Source organism: Belonocnema kinseyi, chromosome 9 (genome assembly GCF_010883055.1).
Source record: "Belonocnema kinseyi isolate 2016_QV_RU_SX_M_011 chromosome 9, B_treatae_v1, whole genome shotgun sequence".
NCBI classification, from domain to species: Eukaryota; Metazoa; Arthropoda; class Insecta; order Hymenoptera; family Cynipidae; genus Belonocnema; species Belonocnema kinseyi.
This window is the reverse complement of record NC_046665.1, coordinates 66,469,355-66,488,497: the sequence shown is the minus strand read 5'-3', so window position 1 is coordinate 66,488,497 and position 19,143 is coordinate 66,469,355. Positions and strand designations below refer to the sequence as shown.

Here is a 19,143-nt window from a genome sequence, read left to right as displayed (position 1 = left end):
CGAGGCTTTTGCTGGATCGTCGTATTGATTCCTTTACAAACTGTAACCACCTATCTCACGGTTGTGAGACGTGGTTGTGGCTGAAATTTTACCGCGATTTCGTTGGAAGCGGGTGCAATTTTTCAGATTAGCACCCACTCCCGGCGAAATCCTGCGGTTGTCCTTATGACAAATTTTTAATTATATATATATTAATAGAACATCTTTTTAAAATCTGATTATTTTTTATACAGTTATATAAAGAAATTAATAGAAGACGCTAATGTGACGGAAGATACGGTTAAACTCCTGCAGTATTGTTGCTGGGAAAATCCACACTTGTCGCGGTCTGTCTTGAGCGAATTACTCTGGCAAATCGGATTTGCTTACACACATGAGCTCAGACATCATACAGATCTCCTACTCGCTATGCTCCTCATGGAAGACTCGTGGCAAAATCACAGAGTTCACAATGCTCTCAAGGGTACTTCAATATTTTTCTTTCTCAATCATTTTTATGACCTATGTTAAACCAAGAATAAGAAAATAGAAAAATGTTGTTTTAACATTTGATTATTTTTTTAATTAGTTATATAACTTTTTTTGGTAAATTATAGGCGTTCCTGATGAGCGAGAAGGTTTGTTCGAAACGATCCAGAGGAGTAAAAATCACTATCAAAAGCGAGCCTACCAGTGCATAAAGTGCATGGTCCAATTATTTAGCAAATGCAGACCAGCGCACTTACTTTTGCATAATAGTCCTGATTTAAAAAGGAAATGGATTCACGCGATCGATTGGCTTCAGGATGAACTTGACAAGGTTTGTTTTAATTGTTTTTAAAAGTATGTCGAGTTTAGGAATATATTTTTTTCTGGAGAAGGTTCTCTTTCGATTAGGGCTCTGGTGTTCTAAATAAAATTTTATATTCAGGGTGGCCTTAGGTCAGGGAAAACCTGGAAATCAGGGATTTAAAAAATATATTGCAAGTTATGACATTTCTATAAGAGGCACTTTAAATAAATGTAAAGGTCAATCATTTTTTTATTTTAATTTCAAATTGTTTTAGTCCGATTATAAAAGATTCTATGTTAAAAATATTGCAAGATTAATATTCTAGTCTTTGAAAAATAATGGCCAGGGAAAAATGAAGGTATTTTAAAAGAGAAGTATTTATATTTATATTTTTTCCGTAGCTTGCTCCTGCCTTATACTTTTTAGTATTAAAATGTATTATTTGCTTGAAAATTAAACTGTTTTATTGAAAATTCGCCTTTTTGCATTTAAAATTGAACTCTTAGTCAACTATTTTTTCTTAATTTATCTGTTTTAGTATAAATTTAATTTTTTTTTATAAAAATGCAACTGTTTGGTTGGAATTTAATCTTCCTGGATTGAGGATTCAAATATTTTGTTAAAAATTCCTCTTTTTTAGTTAAAATATCTACTATTATATTATTAATTAAAAATTCATTTGTTGCATATTTTACCACTGCTAAACAAATTATTAACATTTTTTAAACTATGAATGTAACGTATTTATTTTTTTTAGCTGAAATTATATTTTGTCACAGAAAACTTTTATTTTGGCTTGAAAGTTCTACACTTTGGATGATCTTTTAGTTTCTTGAATAGATTATTTTGTCAAAATTCATCATTTTAACTGAAAAGTATATTTTTTTGGTTCATGGCTGAAAATTGATCCTTTTTAGTTGAAAATTCATGCATTTGTGCTGAACCTGTTTTTTTTTTTTTTTGTAGAAAATTATTCTTCCTGGTTAAAAATTTATGTTTGTTTTAAAAATGCATCTATTTTTGTAGGAAATTGACCTCTTTTTTGTTAAAAGTTCAATCTTTTTACACAAAATTTGTTTTTTTGTCTTGAAACTTCAAAAACATGGATCTTTTATTTTATTTAGTCTGTTATTTTTGGAAAATTTATGATTTTAGTAGAAAATTCATGTATTTGTTTGAAAAATCCATGTATTTTGTTGTAACCCTATCTTTTTGTAAAAAAATAATCTTCTTGGTTGAAAATTGATTTTGATATTTATCACATTTGGTATAAATGTCTTCTTTTTTGGTTGAAAATTGATTTTTTTTTGGTTCAAAATTCAACTTTTTCACAGAAAATTTGTTTTTTAGCTTGGTGTTTTTTTGTTCAAATGTAACTTTTTTACTGAAAATGAATAATTACCTTTTTTGTCTGAAATTTAATTTTAGTTGTTGAAATTTTACCTTTTTTGGTAGAAAATTAATCTTCTTGCAAGGATCCATCAATATGGGTTGCGGTCTTTGAGTGAAATCACCTATACGATGCCTTAGTCCATTTTGGGGGAATGTGTTGACACATTTTTTTCTTTGCACATACAAAAACAAAAACAGACCAAAATGACTGACTACGCATAGAATTCTGTAAAGAAAAATAGTGTTCGATACTCTCACCAGCCCTGTGCATCTGAAAACACAATGATCCCTACTGCCAGTTGCTTAGTTCCCAATATCTCCAGCGCGGCGTTAGTTGGGCCATCACTCCCTGATTTTGCATTGTAGGACATGAGTTGAGGCCAGTTTCTAAAAGTTTTTCAGCAAATAAAATGTTAATTTCATGAATAACCCTATTAAAATTAAGTCAATTTTATTTATGTAATATTTGAAAACAGTTTTCCCTGCTATTTATATAAATGCTAAAGGGAAAACATGAATTTAAACGGCACCCAATAAGCTTGCCAATGTGAAATATATGATTTGAATTTGAATAAAAAGTTCAATATAATCCTTTCTATTTCTGAAAACACAATAAATAATATTCATATTAATCAATTATAAAAATAATTTCGTGACATTTTTTTTTTATAGTATACAAGTTTAAACCAGATGTAAATTGTCCATTTTGGGGTTTAGCGAGTACTTACAGTATTGAATATAATGTAATTGAAATTAAATTAAATTTGTATTTATGAACGTGCAATATAAAAATAAGAAAACAACATTAAAAATAATATATTAAATAAATCAAATTTATTTTTAAACGGATCATGGAGTCCCTTTAAGCCAAATATAATCAATTTTTTAACATCTTTGTTTTTAAAGACATTGTTTTAAAGATATAATGATAAAAGTTTAAAGAGAGCAATTGGAGCTATCATTTTTTATATTCTTCACTGATAATTAAATAACGTTTTTTTCAAATATAAATTTATTTCAATTCAATTAGTAAGTTTAAACTCTGTACAATTCAAAGTTTTCTTCGGGGCATTTTTTTAGTTTTCATTATTATTATTATTTACTATGTTTTCGAAAATAAATTTTAAAAGTCATACTTTACTTTTCATTCAAATTCAAATCTAAGATATATTTCGCCTTGTCTGGATGATTGTACTACCTTATAATTAATATTTTCTCTTTTAAGTATTCACATAAAATGATTAGAAAGCTGTTTTGAAATGTTAAATGAGTAACATTGTTTTCGTTTCAATAATTTGTTGCATGAAAATAACATTTTGTTTACTAAAAATTAAAAAAAAAGTGATCTAATCCTATTGCTTTCTATGCAAAAACAGGGAAAGATGGGACAAGTAGCGTCGCGCTGGTGATATTAGGAACTAATCAACTTATGACAGTCGCGGGGTCAAATTAAGATTTGAAATATGGAGAGATGCACAGGGCTGGTCCTCATGGGCGATTTGGTCACTGCTCGTGTGATGGGGTCAACACGCCCTTTTGGCCTCTCGTATCAAAATATACTGATGTAATTTCGATTCGAATATTCTCAGAATATTCCACTCAATTCCATTTTGAAAGAAATTTAAATATCATTTTCTTTTCATGAGAAAACCGAATCTGACGTTTATTTCGTGATAGAATGAAGTTGTAATACACTTACCATACCAAAATTTGCTGAAATCAACAGTTTACTGTTGAGATTGGTGGTCTACCATTACGCCAAACAGTGCCGAAAAATGGAATTAGAAAGAGTAGGTACAATTTTAAACATGTATTTTAATTTTTGCCAAGTGTTTTTACGATTGTTTTGTGAAGTATAAAACAATGATTGAATACTAATAACAAATATTCGTCAGAAGCAAATAGTTGTAGATAGAATTTCCATCTTATGCAGTGAAAAAACACATTTTTTAAAAATAGGTTTAAAAAAAAATACAATTATTTCATTACTTAATGCGAGTTTCAATGCTTAAGCTCAAATAAACTTTAATTAATGTATGTAGCGACAAATTTTATCGATATTACGCCAAGAGTACGAATAATAGACGACTGGAATTTAAATATGAATTCTAACCTAACTTTTATATCAGATTTTTAAATAGTAAATATTTCATGCATAAATGATTAAAAATTTACTTTGAGTTCATTTTTGTTTCAAAATAAGTCTATTCAAGTTTATAATCTTTTGAGAATTACAATAAAAAGAACAATAATTGTTTTTTTTGTTAGAAAAATTTTTTCTGCCAAAAAGTGTGGTTTTTAACTGTATAATATGTAAATTCCATTTTAAACACTTTGTTTCTGATAAGGGATCATTCACCAATTACGTAACGCGTTTTTCTTTTTTCCATATCGCTGTGTCACTGTTCATTTCACGGAAATTATATTCCCATCTTTATTTAAACAAAAGAAAAACACGTTACGTAATTTGTGAATGATCCCTAAAGACTTATTTTTATTATTCAATAAATACTTCAGCTCCACACAAAAAAATTGTTAAAACACTTTTATGCACAAATTAAAATTCATATTTAAAATCGTTTCTATTCTTTGTAGTTCAAATTTTTGTCACCAGGTGGCGTATCGCAGTTCAACCATTCCCAATACAAGCAAAATTAAAGTTTTTCTGTTCGTAATTATTTTCTCTTGAAAATGTGTATTGGGAGGTTTTTCTGCACAAGAAAACCGAATCTGATGTTTAATTTGAAATAAAATTTACTTTTGACACACTTTACAAACAAAAATTTACTAGAATCAATCATGGAAATTTTTGTGTACTTATCAGTGTTATGAGTAGTGAGGGTAGGAGTAGTGAGAAAATTGTTGTTTGGAAAGTGTATCAAAAGTAGATTTTATCTCAAGTAAACATAACATTAGGGTTTCTTGTGCGAAAAAACTTCCCAAAACACATTTTTAAGAGAAAAAAATGACGAAGAGAACAATTTTAATTTTACACGTCTAGTAAACTGTTGATTTCAGCAAATTTATGTAAGAGAAATATATTCCAACTTCATTTTATCGCGAAATAAATGTCAGATTCGTTTTTCTAATGCTTGGAAATTCAACAATCTGGATGTTTTTTTTTCTTTACCAGATTATTTGTAACAAATTTTTCATTTAGTTGAAATTTTTATTTTATTTTTTTTTTAATTTAACTTTTTCACGTAAATTTAACTTTTCCGTTTAACTGATCTTTTTTATACAAAAATTCAAGTAATTGTTTGAAAATTCATTTAATTTGTCAAAATTTCGTCCGTTTTTTTTTTGTTTGATGAATTATTAACTAATACTTTTTTTTAGGAATCATCTTACTAGGTTCAAAATGCAAATAGTTTATTAGAAATATAATTATTTTGTTAAAACTTCAAGTCTTCTTGAAAATTGAACTGTTTCGCTGAAAATTCGTTTTTTGTTTAGAATTCATCTATTTTTGTTTAATTCTTCTTTTTTTTGAAAATGCAACTTTTTCGGTTAAAGTTGAATTTTTTTTAAATTAAAAATTCGACCATTTGGTTGAAAATTTATGTTTTTGTGTAGAAAATTTAATTATTTTGTTAAAAATTCATCCTTTTGGGTTCGACATTTTTGGTTAAGATAAATAAATTCGAAAGTTACAAATTTTATTATTTTATTCCGTTTATAAAAGATTCTCTGCTGAAAACGTTATCAAGATTAGAATGCTGGCCTTGGAATAATAATAGTCAGAGAAAATAAGAAATTGATCAGGAAACAGTCAGGCAATTTTGAAAATGGAGTTTTTTCGGCCACTCTGTGTTTTGTTTCGAAATAGGATCTTGTATTGTTGAGATGTTAATTGAAATTCTAAAAGAATTTTGAAAATAATTTATTCAACTTGAATCTGTGCAGAGACCGTACACATCGGCAGCTCCGTATACGCACGCTTACAATCACGGATGGTCTCCGCCAACTCAGTCCAACGAATCCACGAATGGATATTTTTTGGAGCGCAGTAACAGCGCAAAAAAGACGCTGGAAAGAGCCTTCGAACTTTGCCCCGAAGAAGAGCAAGAAGTCGAGGAACCAAGTGAGGAACGGGGTGAGGAAGATGTGGACGAAGCCGAAGCAGAAGCTTTGCAAAAGATTCAATTCTTTGAAAAGTCTCTAATGAAGCCTCGAAGGGCGGGCAAATCGATAGAAACGTGAGTTGATTATTATTTTACATTTTATATTTAAAAATAGAATTTATATATTTTTTTAATCCTGCGTGAATCGAATTGTTTGCCATGTTGGAAAGTGTGACATTGGGTTTTTAATGTTCAGCAGAAAAACTCGTCGAATCAATTTAAATGTTACTTGATCTCACAATTAAATTAAGAAAATTTTAATTTTCCAATTGAAAATGGAAAAAGACTTAGACAATTGTAAATTAAAAGCGTTTGAAATGTAATATTTTTTGACTTGAAAATTTTGACTTGAAAAAGTTCGAAATCCAGTAGTTCAATGAACCTTCATAATTGGAAAATTAAGTTCAAAATATAAACTGCTAGTTCCGCAATTTTAAATTTAAAGATTTATCTATTAAAATTTTGCAAATGAAAGGTTTAAAGTTTAAAAACGAATAACTTATTGAAGCTTTATAAACTAGACTGTAGACTTTCAAACTGAAACCTTCATCGTTCAATAATTTCAATTTTTAAAAAATTGAAAAGTTGTAAATCAGTTTTGGAATCGTTTATATTTGCGACTTTTTAAATAGAGGACCTTGAATCATTAAAAATTTGAGGATGCTAAATTTGAACTTCAACTGTTTCAATTTTTAATTGTTCCATTAAAAAATCTGTTAATTTATGACTAAAAGTGTTAAATTTTGAATTATAAGTAAAAATAAATTTAAGATTGATTAAGATAGAAAAAATTTGACGTAATAATTAAGATTTTTGCAGCTTCTTATACCAAATTTAAATGATTTTTCATTTTGAATAATTAATTTTACGAGACTATTTTAAAAGATTTCCAAAATCTTCACAAAAAAAACTATTTTTGTAATTTTGCAGGATTTAAACAAATTTAAGGAAAAATTTGAATCGTTTAAAAAGATATTTAAAAATCCTGAAAAGGTTTATATTTAAAATTTTGAAAAGATTTGAAAAACATTTTAACAAAATTAAAATGTTTAAATAAAACTAGGAATTTAAAAAAACCCAGAATTCGAAGGTGTTCAAGATAATAACAATTTTTTCTTAAGACTCTTGGTAAAATTAAAATTGATTTTTTAATTTGAAAAATCAATTTTAAGAGAATGTTTGAAAATATGTAAAATCCGTTTGTCATGTATAAAAATAATAGCGCAATTATTAATTTAAAACAACTTAGTCTTAGAAAATATTTGGCTCAAAAAATGTATTCGTTCAATGTTTAATGTTTCGAACTTGAAATTGTTTAGAATAAAATAATTTTGAAAATTTATGAATCTATTGATTCATTTTTCAATTTAAAGCATTGAAAATCATAGGGTGGATTTCTATTTTTTAACCAGAAATTTTTAAACTCTGTTATTTATAAAAGTTTGAAATTGATAATTTCGCATTTTTACGGCATTTAATTATAAATTATTGTCAAACTTGTGTAAAATTTGATAAGTGTAAATTATTCAGCGTTTGAATAATAAATTTCAAAATTGAAATTTTGTTGTGTTTAAGTGTTCAATTATGATTACTTCAAATGGAAAAATTTCAGCCGTAAGAGTTTAAATTTTCTAGTTTCAGTGACAATGAAAAATATTTGGGAACCGAGAAATTATTTGGAATTTTTTTCTAGAATAAAACTTCGACCCTGATAAAGATTTACCTTTCAAGGGCTTAAATTTAAAATTGTTTAGTTTCGAAAGTTTCAATTTAAAAATATTAGTTTTCAAGGAATGCTTTTGGTTTTAAATATTATTTAATTCTGGAAAATACAAACGGCCCTTGACCAAATGAACAGTAAATAGCCCTTTAGTAATTCTAAATATAATATTTTGTTGTATTTGCGAACCTGCAGCCAAAAAATTCTATAGAAAGAAGTAAGAAAAATGGACAGTTTTTCTACAAACGTTTGTCAAAGTTTCAATTTTTACATGTACTTTAATAGAAAAATGCTTATTTTTCAGAAACATTTCTTTTTCTCAATATCTCTTTGATAGATTTGGCTTAAACTTTCACATTTTGCCGATCAGACTTACCGAAACAAGATGTTCATACCCACGAACTTGAAAGATTAACGATTTTATTGGGTCTATAACATGTTTTGGTGGTGTTTTTATACCTTAAAAATGAATCTTTTTGTTTGAAAATTCAAGTAATCCTGTTAAATATTCATCATTTTAGTGACAAATTGCTCTCTTTGGTTAAAAATAAAACTACTTGGTTAAAATTTAAATTCTTGAGTGAAAAATTAAACTTTTTGGTTTAAATATCATCTATCCCAGTGAAAGATTCATAATTTTAGTGAAAATTAACTGCTCTATTTTTGATTTTAAACGGATCTTTTTCAGTTGAAACATCAACTATTTGATTGAGATTCCATGTATTCAGCTAAAAAACTTTGTTTTTTTTTTTGTAGAAAATTAATCTTTTTGGTGGTAAATTCATCTTTCTCGTTGACATTGGAATATTTTTCGAGGAAAAGTTAGGAATTTTGAGCGGTTTAAATGGAATTTAATATAGTAGTCACATTAATTGTACCTGAATATGAACTGAAGTTTTAGGCGTCAGAAGCTAAAATAAAAATTTGATTTATTATTCAAAATCATGGACTTTAGAGGCAAATTAAAAAAAAGTGATTAATTATGTTCTTAACATTATTTAATTATTTAATTAATCGGCGGTGCTAATATTATATTTAAGAATATCTTGTAAAATAATTGCGATTCAGGACATATTTCTGAAGTGTTTTAAAGAGATTTTCAAAATTCCAGGGTATTTTTAATACTTCTAAGGCATTTTCAAGAGCTTTTAATTTGAAATATTATAAGAAATTTCAAAAGGTTCAAAGGAATTATAAGTAAAATTAATTAATTTCCAGGGGTTTCAAAGTTTTAATGAAAATTTCACTTTTACAAGATTTCATGGGATTTTATACTATTTTAGTGGATGAAATTTTTTTAAATATCTTAGGGAATCTTAAAGGATTCTTAGAAACTTGTTTATTGATTTCAATAAATTGAAGGGATTTCAAAGCGATTGAAATATTTTAGGCTAAAGATTTTTCTAGAATTTTAGAATACATGGACCGATTTTACAGGATATATAAGGTTTTAAGATATTAACAAAAATTGCACAGGATTTTATGAGATTTCCGATCATTTAAACGATTTAAAGGGATTTTATAGTTTTCAATGTAGTTTACTAGATTTTCCAGGATTTCAGGAAATATTATCATAGAATTTCACGGGATTTTAGAATATTATAATGGATTTCAAAAAATTTATTTACGGTAAGTGAGGTGTTTTGTAGGTTTTCAAAGATTTCAAGAGATTTGAAATTATTTTTTGGAATTCAATTTATAAAATGATCAAAAGATTTGAAATATTTAAAGGCATTTTTTCAAAAACCTGGGAATTTTTAAGAGCTTTAAAAAATGAAAAAGGTTTTCAAAAGCTTTTAAAAGATTTGAAATATTTTAGGTTATTTTAAAAGATTACAGTGAAATTTTTCATTGATTTCAGTAAATTGATCAGACTTTAAAAGATTTGAAATATTTGAGGGTTTTGTAAAATATTCCGAGGGGTTTTGAAGAATATAAAACAGTTGTAAAGGAGTTCAAAAGATATAAAAAAGTTGGAAATACTTTGGAAAATTTTAAAGGTTCCGAGCATAGGATACCAATTTGAAAAAAGTGGATATCTCTGGCTCAAGTGTTAGAAATTTTGAAAATTAACAATAATTAATTGTTTAAATGATTACATTATGTTTTTAGAAAAATGTACTACTCCAAACAATGACAAAACATTGCATTTCAATTAGAAAATACAATTATTTTTTACATTTTTGGGAAGTAAATAATTTTCAATGAAGATCAATTAAAGAAGTTTCAATGAAACTCTGGAATATGAGTTCAAGTTTTCAAAAATTCAAAATTCGCCCATGTTAATTAAATGGCATTTTGAAGCATTCGTTGACAGGTGTTAATATTCGTATTTCGAAAAAAATTACGGATTTTCTTTCTCCGGTAATGGAAACTTTTGGAGAGTGTGTTGACCTCTAGAGTGAAAAAAAATTTTGCAACGCATTTTTGGACCACCTTAGTATACATATTCCCAGTGATTACATTGATAATAAGTAAACGGTAATCGTTAATTTATCAGTTTATTAATCTTGATATGAAAACACAACATTTCAACCCTTTTCTCGTGTTTATTTGCAGAGAAAAATCTCAAGCGGAAGTTGTTGGTCCGGAAATGCAGGAGAACCAGCAGCAACCGCAACCAGGGCCTTCGCCGATTCACACCTCATACATAATTTCGCATCCGGTTGAAGGACTGCAAAACTGCGACTCTACACAGTGGGAAAGAACAAGTTCCTACGACTGAACTTGTTCGTTAAAAAAAAAATCCCACCAATCGGTCATATTCCCGATGGACGGACGCTATGGTAACGTATCGCATTGTGCTGTACAGCAATCACTTGTGTCATGCGACGCCGCGAAAAAATCCGCGAGCGCGAATTGTGAAAATGGCGGTTGAGCAAAGTTGTATAAATGTATAGCGAATAGTGTTATCGGGTTTCCCGTCTCTGCCGAGTTGGATGGAATAACCAAGCACGACTCTCCGTATACCTATGTAAATGTGAACATACTGTTATTAATAAACACTTGAATAGATTTTCTAAATATCTTGAAAACCAGGCCAAAGTGAACGAAGTTTATTGGCCCATAAATCATGCACTGCTTTGTTGCCGTAGCACTCGAATAACTTCTTATCGTACGATCTTCTTATCGAAAAACTATAAAGTAAAAAGAACAAAACAGAAAAAAAATATGAAAAAAACACCGACGATAATTTTGTACTTAATCTGAGGCGATAGGGCGAAAGGTCAGTTCGAATTTTCCTTCGGAAATGGCATTTCTTGGACTAAATTTTCACCCTTTTGTTTTATTAATGTTTTTTTTTTTAAACTTCGAATCGAATCAAGTCGCGGCGCGAGAGTGGGCAGAACTTGTTGAGAATTTAAATTTTATGCAGGAACAAGAAACGGCAGGACAGTCGAGAGTAATAATTTGTATCGTTTTTTGCGAGAAATGGGATGTTGTTACCGGAGCTGTGGTCCGTTTGCCATTGGATTTTAGTCCGATTCGGAGATGATAAAACTGACCCAACAGCTTTCGACTGTCGCGCATCGACCATAGCTCTGATTTAATTTATAACGTGTGTTATATATATAGATATTATATAAATATAATTCTATAAGGAATATCAAGAAACGAAGTCATGTAATATTTAAAAGGCAAAGTGGAACGTATAGGAACAAATTTCGTGCTACTAAGGAAATCATCTCGAAGCACCAGGAGATCACATGAAGCAAATTAATAGCTGCTACAGGGATTCGGTATCGTGCGCCGATACCCAAGCCTCATTTGGATATTCATGTACATACACAAACTGCTTTTTATATGTGATAAAGAAGAAGAAAAGCCGATTATTATATTATACGAGACGAGCTATTATATATCCTGGTTTTGTACACAGACAGTATAATGCTAAGTTTTTTCTTTCGTTATGGAGAGAAACCAAGAGTGAGAGAGGAATTGGAGAGAAAGGCAGAGCGAGAGAGATTTATAGTTGACATTTATTTAATATTTAAAAAAAATGTGGATGAACGAAAAATCGTCCCTGTGTCATGATACTAGTGTCATTTTCTTATGCCTTAGCAAATAGTGCGGTTAATGTTATTAAGACACGACGAAGCTTTCACGCCCTGATAAAATAAAATAAAATAAAACTGTCTTACTTGTGTTGGTGAGAGTGAAATACATACAATGTTTTTTTCTGAAAGGAATGCCAGATCGAAAGGAATTTTACAAGCCCGGCAAATGAGCAGAAGCGACGAGAGTGAATTTTCCTCTTTGTTTTAGTGAAAGGATGATCAATTTTAAGGAGGCGCTTTTTGTCTTAATTTTGTTTTCCACTTGAGATTGCTGGGACGAGAAAAAGTCGACTGCAGAATTGGAACTGGAAAGTGACGAGCAATCGAAGGCAAATGAGTCAAGCACATACGCCCGACGTTCTCTTTTTTTTCTCCATTGACGAAAACTCTAGTCAATCTCCGAGTAAGCTCATCCTGGTACAAAGTTTTGAAATAGACAAACGACTGTGGCTTCAATCGCAGCGACTCATTTGCCTTTTAAGGCAGCCGAAATGCCATTAGCGACTTTCCAAAACTATGCCTTCTTGGTACGAAAATTCGAGAGCAAACGGTGCGCGCAATTCTCAAGCCTGACAGCGAGTCATTTTTTGTTTTAAATTAGTCATTTTTTTATATTTCTAAATGATGTCTTGGAGATAATTTTAAATCAAGCATTGCAAAATTAGACAACTTCAGAATTAATTGTGCAATTTTTAACGAGTTTGATTTAAATTTAGAGGCTTCCATGAAATATTTCATTAAATATAAACGTTCGGTATTTTATAAATTCAAAAGTTCAGATATGGTATCAAGTAAGGTCTATTAAGAGAATCATATCCATTATTTTTTGTACAAAAGTAATCACTGTGCACATTATTGAAGATAGAATCTCGCTGACAGGCCTGAATTATTTACCAAAGCATATTTTACAATGGAATGTACTACTTTGTACATGAAACTTAAGATTGTTCTGCGTTCTGTTTTTTTTTTGTTTTTTTTTTTTCAATAATTCGCTAGTCCTAGGCAGAGAAATTGACGATCATGCGAATCCCGACCCTTCGACTTATAGTAATTGCGACGATATTTCAACGGTTTTAATCAAATTCAAGTGAAATCGCCGTGGAGGGAAAACGCGTGTCATTATTGTAAAAAATCAAACAAATAAACGATTCATGTAAATACATACAGTGCGAGTTGTGCGAACGGTAAACGACCCGAAAATCTCGAAAACATCAAGACACCACGAAAGAAAGTTCTTTCTTCCATATGATACCAGCAGCGATTCGTTTTGCGAACGACTAGTCTTTTGTCTATAAACTTGGATAATCGTCAGTAACCACCACAAGGCTTTTATAATATTGACGCGAATCGGAAGAAGGGGAGGATCAAAGAAAAAAATAAGAGGAAAGAACTCGAGGCTGACAGATTAACTATTTTCTTGTCTATTTGTTCGTCGAGTTTGAAATTGATTGAATCGATTGAATTTATTTCTATTAGTAGTGTTTTTTTTTAATTCGAGATTTTGAGTTTGAATGCATGATTAAACTTCGACTCGAGAATCTGGCAAGTCTCGTTAGGTCCGCCCCAAAACTCTTTTTGCTCTTATACATGTACCACGTAATCCCTCTGTAAATAATGAAATCTATATTTCCATACATTAATTGTATCGATCGCTTTACACTCGGATAAGAAGCCACCGTGCTGCGTGCTAAGGAGGAATATATTATTAATATTTAAGTAATCTCGATTGCTGTCTTCTCAAGTAGTTTTGGGAAATGTAATTTAAAGGTTTCTTTTTTTAAATTTTATATAGAAAAAAATTTGTAGGATTTTTAGAATTTAGTTTGAATTTACTTTGAAAGTTTTATGGAAAAAGTCTTATGATATCGAAAATCGGTGCCTTGTAATTTGTAAATTGAAAAACTTTCATGTTTATGTTTACAAGTTTTATTGAATTGGAAATTTTTTTAATGTTATACCTTACAATTCAAAAGCTTCGTTTATTTTTCTACTTTCGATGCCTTTAAAATGTTGATACTTTGAAATTAAGGGCATGTGATACTTGTCATATGAGCAGTTCAGTTTCTAATTTATTTTTCGCTGAAAATCTTGGAAAAATAAGACATACTGTAATAAAGTTTTTTCTGCAAAATTGTTTGTATTCCGAATTGAAAAACATTTGAGTTTCTAATTTGAAATATTTAAATGTTTGTTATTAAAGCATAAATATTTTTAAATATTCAAATTAAAAATGTGAAGATTGTGTTTCTTTACTGTGAAGCATTTGAACTTTCAAAATAGGAAACATATTTTTAAATTTCTATATCTTCAAGTTGAAGTTTTCAAATTTGAAATACATCTAATTGTAGAAGCTGTTAAATTTTAAATGTAATTATTATGTAAATGTATAAAGCGTTTTAAGTGTTATACTTCCAAATTTCAGACTTTCTTGCAAATTTAATATATCCAGTTTTATTGCTTTGAAAATGTTTAAAATTATGCAGATATATTTATTCCAAGTGAAATTTGGATGAAACTCTGAATTCTTTTTTCTACTTTCACAACTCTTCAAGGATTTTGTTTTCGATGCCATGAAATGAAAAGAAGTATATAGAAATCGAAAAAAATTACATTTCCCAAAGCTCCTTAAATTTGCCGTGCACTTTGCAAGGGGTAATTTTTAGACTATACAGTAAAGAACACATATTAAGACAATTTTGATCTTAAGAAGATCCTAGAGCGTTCCTAAGGCGACGATACGCGTGTAAGCGCAGAACTAGTAACGGACGAAAGTGTAGTAAAAAGGGATTAGCGTTTGGTTTGCGGTTTAAATAACTTTATATCGTTGTTACCATTGATCTTGATTCGATGCGATCAGAGAATAACATTTATTCTGTGCGTATCCATCAATGAAGAGGTCGTTCACGTTTTGGTTATACATTTAAGCAGACTTTAGCACTGCGACGATCTTTTAGTAACCCGCCTTTCATTCCACTAACTCTCAAATAATGAAAAAAAATTATGAATAAATTAAAAAATTAAGACTGTACTGATTTTAAATCAAAAATTTTAATTAAAAACAACAAATTGTATATTTTTATAAAATGATGATTCTAAATTGTAAAAGTTAATCAATTTTTATACCAAAAGATTAGTGTATTATTTAAAAAAAAAAGAAAAAGAAAAGACAGATGATTTGGTAGAAGGAAAGGCGTGGAACTGAATTCCTTTTTTCTCTGTTTTTTAAGGGTCCTATAATTTTTTATCAAGCCATACAAGGTATGACTGGTAAAATTTCGTTGAAGCATGTACTGCCGACGATTGGCGATATAATATTATAATAATTTAATTAGAGAAGAGTTTAGAGGGGGAGGGGGGTGAGGAGGGAATTGCGCAGCGACACGTGGCTTCCGCCCAGCAATCATCGTCCTTGTGTAGATTTTTTTCCCGTTAAAAAAGTGAGTCTTAAGGGAACGTGTAAAAAAAAAGTATAATTACGTCATTTTTGTAACATTTGTTAATAGAGCGCATTTATGTACGCATTTTACTTTGCCTGGATAACCTCGTTAGGCCGGCCCTGCAACGCCTGGCGTTATTATTATTATCATTATGATTATTATTAATTATTAATTAACGCATACAGCATATATATATTTGCATTCATTACTTGTCGATATGTTATTGATATCGTTCGCAGTTACTATTCTTCTACTATTTATCTACGACAGTTTATCATTGATTGACGAATGCAAGGGTCGCAGGTGTCGGCCAAAAGGTTTTATCTCCAGAATAAGTAAGCCTATTTATTTTGGAAACGAAACCTTATAGCGTTTGTGTATTATTTCTAACGAATGTAATAAAAATGTTAAATCAACGATCGATCTTTCAATGCACATTTTTACGTTTTTAAATTGCCTTAGAATTAGAGGCCTATATTTAGTTAAGGTTCCCAAAATACCCTTTTTTAAAGATTTGGTCCCTATTTTACCATAATAAAATTTGTATTTAATTACAGGGTGGCCGCTGGTCCGGGAAACCAGGAATTTTCTGAGACCGGGAAAACCCGGGAAATCGCAGTGAATTTAATTTTTGACCGGAAATTTTATAAATTACGTTTTTCAAATGATTAGTTGAATCGTTATCAAAAATCTTCTACTTAAAAAATTCTCCATTTTAGATTTTTGTTTTTAATTTAAAGAATTTAAAAATAGCAGTCTTGAAGACTTAAATGATTAAAAATTAAAAGCGTTTGAAGTATCAAATTCTTGATAAAAAGTATTTTCATTTTATCAAATTTAAATATAAATAAATTATTTTTAAAAGGGAAGAATAATTGTTTTGTGAAAAAGAGTTTAAATCCGTACAAAATTAAGAATTGCCAGAATTTAACGTTAAAAATTAAACTGTTTCAATTCGAAAGTCTTAATCATTTAAAAAATGCAAACATCCGGTTGAAACTTTATAAACTATTTTTCCTTTCAAAATTACTTCATAACAATGTATTTTGTAATTAAAGGCTTTCTCTAAATTTAAAATATTGTTTCAGTCTAGAAAATTCAATATCAAATGAATTAAGAAAAAGAATAATTATTTAATGTTTAGCAATATTTGACTGTTTATTTAAGACGAATAAATTGAAAACGAATATTTAAAAGTAAACAATTTTACTATTTTTATTGTTATTTAAAAAAAAACTTTAATTTGTGAGTGAAATTGTTCAATCTTGGTGTTTAAATAGCATTTGAACTCTTATTTGCAGAACAAATTTGAGTAATTTTAAGAGGTATTTAAGTTTTCAAAATTTCAAAATTTTTTTAAATTAATTTAAAACTTTAGAAACTAAAAACTTTTTTAAATAATTTAAAAATTGTATAAATTTAAAATAACCTCTAGAGTTCTCAAGATTTTGAAATAAAATTTTGAAGCTTTTCAGGATGTTTAAACTACTTAAGATGAAAGTTATTTTACTTATAATTTAAGTGTGTAGTTAAAATAAAATTTGTAATGTTGCTAGCTTAAAATTGTTTAAAATATTGTAATTTTGAAAATTTTAGAGTTAACTGATTCTTTAATTTAAAGAATTGAAAATAATGACGTGGATTTATATTTTTAGAATTGAATCTAAATCTTTGAACTAATTAATTTTAAAAAGTTAACAATGATAGATTTCACTAAAAATTGTTCAGTCAAAAAGTGTTAGTACCTTCCATTTTTACGTGTAAATTTTTGAGCAATTGAATACAAAATATTGAATTAAAAAACTTTGAAACTTCAATTTCAAAAGTTTAAAACTCATGAGTTCCATTTTGAGTGCTTTAATTTGTAGTTTGTTTTTATTACTGCAAATGGAAAAATGTTCAGCTTACGGTTAAGCAAGATCACATCAAGTGGACCCCCCCCCCCCATTTTCCACTTGATCATGGACTTAATGGATTAAAAAATTAATTTCTAATCAGCCATCAAAGATCAATTAATGAAATTTTCAGGATTTATTGTTAAATATCTATATTTTGATCAAATATTTAAAACTTAAAATTATTAATTTATTAGCCTATTGTTAGTTAACTTTTAAGTAAACAAACGCAAATTCCAATGACTTCTCGGTCAAAAAATGGATTTTTTTCTGTGGTTATGTGCGTTATACATTTAAGTTCAAGGTCCCTGAAAAAATTTCACTGCTCGCGATTAATTTGAACAAGATAAATTTATTTATCATCACGCGTCGGGCACTGTCAGTACAGCCCGCGGCCGAATGTCTCAGAGTTTCTCCAACTCTGGTCGGTCGTAAGAAGAATATCAATTAAAAATATTATTATTTAATAAATGTTATTTTCTTAACATAATGTAAATCACAATGAAATAACATAATTTTTATTATTAAACGATGCCAGAGAAAATGAAAAAATAATTGAATACAAATTTGGTAGGAACGCGTTATCTTCATTACTTTTTAAAAGTCTTGTTAACGATAACTCTCGTATCTTCCAAAACAAGCTTACATTGCAGCGATCCACCATCCAACGGTTTTTAGTGGCAAAATTGGCGAGTATTTTTTATTGTAACAGTTCGTTCAAAACACTGTCCGTACTTTTTTTTCATATAAATCATGATCCTCTTGCGAGCAAAAAGCAAAATTAATTTTTTTGAAAAGAACTTTCGGCCCACTTGAATAAGGAAAGTGCTGTCGTTATATGCTTATTGTTGTCCCGTTCATTGTGAAGCCGCTCCGTCCGAAAAGTATGTTATTTTTTTAACTTCATTAGCACCAAATTTAATTTCCAAAAATTCAATCAATTCTAAATTAAAAGATGAACCGAATTTGTGTCGTGAGTAACTTTTTCTGAATTCACTACAAAATTTGCATGCTTCATTTCTTCATTTTCTTTATAATACGCCACACACGGGTGAAGTGTAGCCTGATTATTAGACCAATGATGGGACTGGATAGCGTCTTGTACATAAAAGGAATAATTTTCGGCAAAATCAAGACATGCTGTAAACTCTCCAGCTCAACAGATTCTTTTTGTTTAGAGAAATAAGACGCTTGAGATTTAGCCAGAAAATCGTGTTTCAATAGCTCAGGTCACTTATTTTTCAAATCATTAATAAAACTTCTTTGTTGTACTTTGCTTCAACGATATCACTACTGAAAATTAAAAACAAATAGGTAAGATTATAGGCTGCATAAAAAAGTAGATGAAATTAGTAAATACACAAATTGAAAGAATAAAGCTCAATATTTTTATATAAGAGAATATTAATTGAATGAATTTTCACTTTTATTAATTATTAAACAAATAGAAATAGTTCAATTATCAAATTAACAAGTTATTCTTCCAAAGTGTGAACTAAAATCAATAATTATATGAGTTATTTGTATATATTTAGTTTTTTCTTACCTGTCAGTACTTTTCTATTGATTAAACAATATTTCCTTTATTTCATGGCTATCGAGTAAGAATCTCAACTTTTCAATGACGAAATCAACTCCTGGACACTTAGGGACCGTCCATAAAGGACGTCCGCTAATTTTTTATAAAACTAGAGTGACCCCTCCCTTATGTCACACATGGTCACATTTTTACTAACCACCCCCTT

The 19,143-nt window shown here is 29.0% G+C and overlaps 1 protein-coding gene across 2 annotated transcripts in view; it reads left to right on the top strand.

The window, feature by feature from the left end:
• LOC117180370 (probable ubiquitin carboxyl-terminal hydrolase FAF-X) overlaps positions 1-15,919 on the top strand; it is an 89,390-nt gene extending 73,471 nt beyond the window's left edge. For both annotated transcript variants that reach the window (XM_033372842.1, XM_033372843.1), the window contains exons 23-26: positions 234-463; positions 597-799; positions 6,071-6,363; positions 10,568-15,919. In XM_033372842.1, the coding sequence (XP_033228733.1) occupies positions 234-463; positions 597-799; positions 6,071-6,363; positions 10,568-10,733 (892 nt within the window). In that variant the 3' untranslated portion in view covers positions 10,734-15,919. The remainder of the gene's footprint in view (positions 1-233; positions 464-596; positions 800-6,070; positions 6,364-10,567) is intronic.
• Positions 15,920-19,143: the final 3,224 nt, after the last annotated feature.